The sequence below is a fragment of the Suricata suricatta genome, chromosome 12 (genome assembly GCF_006229205.1).
Source record: "Suricata suricatta isolate VVHF042 chromosome 12, meerkat_22Aug2017_6uvM2_HiC, whole genome shotgun sequence".
Lineage (NCBI taxonomy): Eukaryota > Metazoa > Chordata > Mammalia > Carnivora > Herpestidae > Suricata > Suricata suricatta.
The window spans coordinates 11779682-11783396 of NC_043711.1; the positions used below are offsets into that span (position 1 = coordinate 11779682).

A 3715-nucleotide genomic window follows, 5' to 3' on the forward strand; every position below is an offset into this window, starting at 1 on the left:
CCATCCTTAGGTTTATTATCATAAAACACCCTTGTGGATCCTTAGACATACAATTTCCCAAATCCCAGCATGGGAGTCAGACAGTCCTAAAGTTGCATGTAACCCCTTCCTTCACATGTTGTGTGACCTCCACCAACATTTCTCATCTGCATAAAGGGGGTACCCACACCTATGACCTCTCTTTGTGTCATCTTGAGATCCCTGTGTTCTCCAACATATCCCGCAGATAGATTCAGGTAAACATAGAAATGAGAAATTGATGTTTTATTGAAATTAAAGTGGGAGGGGCACCTGGGTGGCTCAATCGGGTAAGCATCCGACTTCAGTTCACGTCATGAACTCACAGTTCGTGGGTACAAGCCCCACGTCGGTCTCTGTGCTGACAGCTAAGAGCCTGGAGCCTGCTTCGGATTCTGTGTCTCCCTCTCTTTCTGGCACTCCCCTGCTCACTCACTCTCTCTCTCTCTCTCTCAAAAATAAATAAAACATTAAAAAAGAAAGTAATGTGGGGAAAAATGGAAGAAGATTTCCGTAAGATGTCAGATATTAATACCCTTTTGATATTCTGTGTGTTCTCCTCCAAACACTGAACCCTCTCCTCTCTTCTCTCTTTTCCCCTCCCTTTCTCCCTCACTCTCTCTCTCTCCCTCTTTCCCTTCACTTCACATTCTGACATCCTTTACTCAACACAGACCAAGGTAGAAAAACTCCCTTAGACTCCATCCCCTCCAAAGAAAAGAGCAACTATACACAGTCAACCAGCTTCTTGGAGAGAAATAGCTTATTGACTTTTTGTACATTTTTATATGAAAATGCATATAAAACACTGGACACAGTGCCTAAAAGAAAAACCCCAATGCTGGTGGCATTTATTATTATGCTTATTTTTGTTTATCCCTGTAGGAGAAAAAGAAAAGTCTTTCCCTGATTTTCCATTCAAGAACCATTGGCATCAGTGCCCAGACACAGCCATGTGAACACCCTCACCAAACCATAGCTATATAGCACATTCTTAACCAGAACGGGATGGAGTTCATCTCATAGGGTCAGAAACAAGAGATCATGATTGTTAGAACCTATGCAAGAGCGGTGCAAACAGTTTGGAAAAAATAAATACCTAGCAAATACCCAACACCCATAGATGCATCCAACGATACTCAGTATCTTCTTATATTGAATCCCTATAGCAGTCTTATGGAGATGGACCTTTATATCCCCAGCCCTACTGTGATATTTCCTCACCACCAAATAGGCCGTCAAGAGCTTAAGGGACTGCATTTTCTCTGGAAGCTTTTCTTTATGGCATTCTTGAGCTCCTTATTCCTGAGGCTGAAAATGATGGGGCTGAGAAAGGGGGTGAAGACTATATAGATGGTGGCCATCAGTGTGTTACTGTCCATAGAATGGGGGCCCTTGGGTTTGAGGTAGATAATGGAGGCAAAACTGTAGTGCACAATGACCACAGTGAGGTGGGACACACACGTGGAGAAGGTCTTGTGCCTGCCCTCAGCAGAGGGGATCCTCAATATGGCAGCCACGATGAAGACATAGGAGAGGACGATGAGGAATAAACAGCCCATCAGAGCTGAGACATACACCAGGATCACACCCAGGCTGACGGAGGCTGTCTCCTTCCCACAGGCCAATTTCAGGAGGGAAAACACATGGCATAGAAAATGGTGGATCACATTAGACCCACAGAAGGTGAGGTGAAAAACTGTCAGGGTCGACATCATCCCTATGATTGAGCCACCAGCCCAGGACCAGGATATAAGGCGGGCACAGCCACGGTTGCTCATGAGCACGTGGTAGCGCAGGGGGTGGCAGATGGCCACGTAGCGGTCGTAGCCCATGATCATGAGCAGGAAGGAGTGTGTGAAGCCAAACGTGAAGGAGAAGAACATCTGGCTGGCACAGGCTGCCCAGGTGATGGTGTGATGGGTGGAGAGTATGTCAACCAGCATGCGAGGGGTGATGACAACAGTGAACAGGATCTCGGAGGTGGACAGGGCACACAGGAAGAGGTACATGGGCGTGTGCAGGCGGCGCTCGCTCCACACGGTGGCCATGATGAGGAGGTTGCCCAGCAGTGTGAACAGGTACATGAGCAGGTACAGCAGGAAGAAGGCGGGGAGGAGATGCCTTGGGAAGTTGGAGAATCCCACGAGGATGAATTCAGAAACCATGGTATAGTTCTGACCAGTCATGGGTGCAGCATCTGGTATGATGGAAAGGCAATGAAGGTACCCACATGAAGATCTTGAATCTGTACAATACACCCCAGACAATATATGAAATGGGGAAATGATAGACGCAGTATGTTAAGATTGGGAAATGACAAGGATACTCACTGGTTCTGCTGTCCTTCAGCATAGAACTGAAAGTCATGAGCAGTGCTATGAAGTAAGAAAAAGATAGAAGGCATGGAAGGTAGACACATGCTTGTTCACCCAGAAAAAGGAAAAGAACGAACACATAACATAACACAGCAATAGAGAACACAGTCTGCAAAAGACTAAATCAGCTCGCAACACTCAGTATTTCTCACAGAATTACTACAGCAGTAATCATTCCAAGTATAAACTTTAAGTAGAACTAAGATAACATTCCAATAATGACACGAACTTAAAAACAGCTCTCCAGCATTGTGGTCTGGTGATTTCTTTACACTCAGGAAAATCTGAGACTCTGATGAAGTCTTATTTGGATGCAGTATAACTCTCCATTTTTACCATATTAGAAATTAACACTAGATTCTCTGAACATATAAAGTTATGGATACATTCATCGGGGCACCTGGAGAATCAGTTGGTTAATGATTCGACTCTTGACTTTTTTGCTCAGGTCATGATCTCATGGTTGTGAGATAAGCCCCATGTTGGGCTCAGTGCTGAGTGGTGAGTCTGCTTAACATACTCTCTCTCGTTCTGCCCCTCCCCCAGTATGTGTTCTCTCTTCTCTCTAGAAAAATAGAAGGAATGAAGAATCCATAGAAATTGGGACACAGATAGGAACCCTGATGTGTCCTAGGGCTCTAGTTAATAATAACGTAGCTGTATTGGCTCACCAACAGGAACAAATACTCTATTACAAGACGTAAAAAAGGAAAACCATCTGAGGGAGAGAGGAGGTATGTGTTCTTCTGTAAACTTATAACTTTACTATAAAATAAAAGAGTAAATAAATTTTATAATGTTTAACAGGATACAAATAATTTACAGCAGATATATGCACAGAGAAGACAGCACGTACATACAAGAACATATGCAGATCAAAGCGCATACCTTTAGTATAGGAGAAGAATTGTTGACCCTGGAGGGAACACGTGTCTGAAAGGGAATGTGAACAAAATAAGAGAAAGATGCAATGTCAACAATAGCCAAAATATTGAAGGAGCCTAAATGTCCATCACCTGACGAATGGATCAGAAGATGTGGTATATATTCACGATGGAGTACTACATGGCAATGAGAGGGAATGACATATGGCCCTTTGTAGGAAAGTGGATGGACCTTTAGGGTGTCATGCTGAGTGAAGTAAGCCAGGCAGAGAAGGACAGAAACCATATGTTTGCACTCATAGGTCTAGCAGGAAAACAAGAGAGACCTAATGGAGAACCAGGGGGAACAGAGGAGGGAGAGAGAGTTGGGGAGAGAGAGGGATGCAGAACTTGAGAGACTATTGAAAGCTGAGAATGAACTGAGGGTTGGGGGGG

General features: G+C 44.3%; 1 protein-coding gene across 1 annotated transcript; it reads right to left on the minus strand.

Moving 5' to 3' along the window:
• Positions 1–1256: 1256 nt before the first annotated feature.
• Positions 1257–2207, minus strand: LOC115275048 (olfactory receptor 10H3-like). Its single transcript, XM_029918637.1, has one exon. It carries the CDS (start codon positions 2205–2207, stop codon positions 1257–1259), a length of 951 nt encoding a protein of 316 aa, XP_029774497.1.
• Between the last annotated feature and the right edge of the window lie 1508 nt (positions 2208–3715).

Bases quoted from the DNA above. Each gene is read 5' to 3' on its own strand.
- LOC115275048 (XM_029918637.1), bottom strand. From the start codon at position 2,207: ATGACTGGTCAGAACTATACCATGGTTTCTGAATTCATCCTCGTGGGA.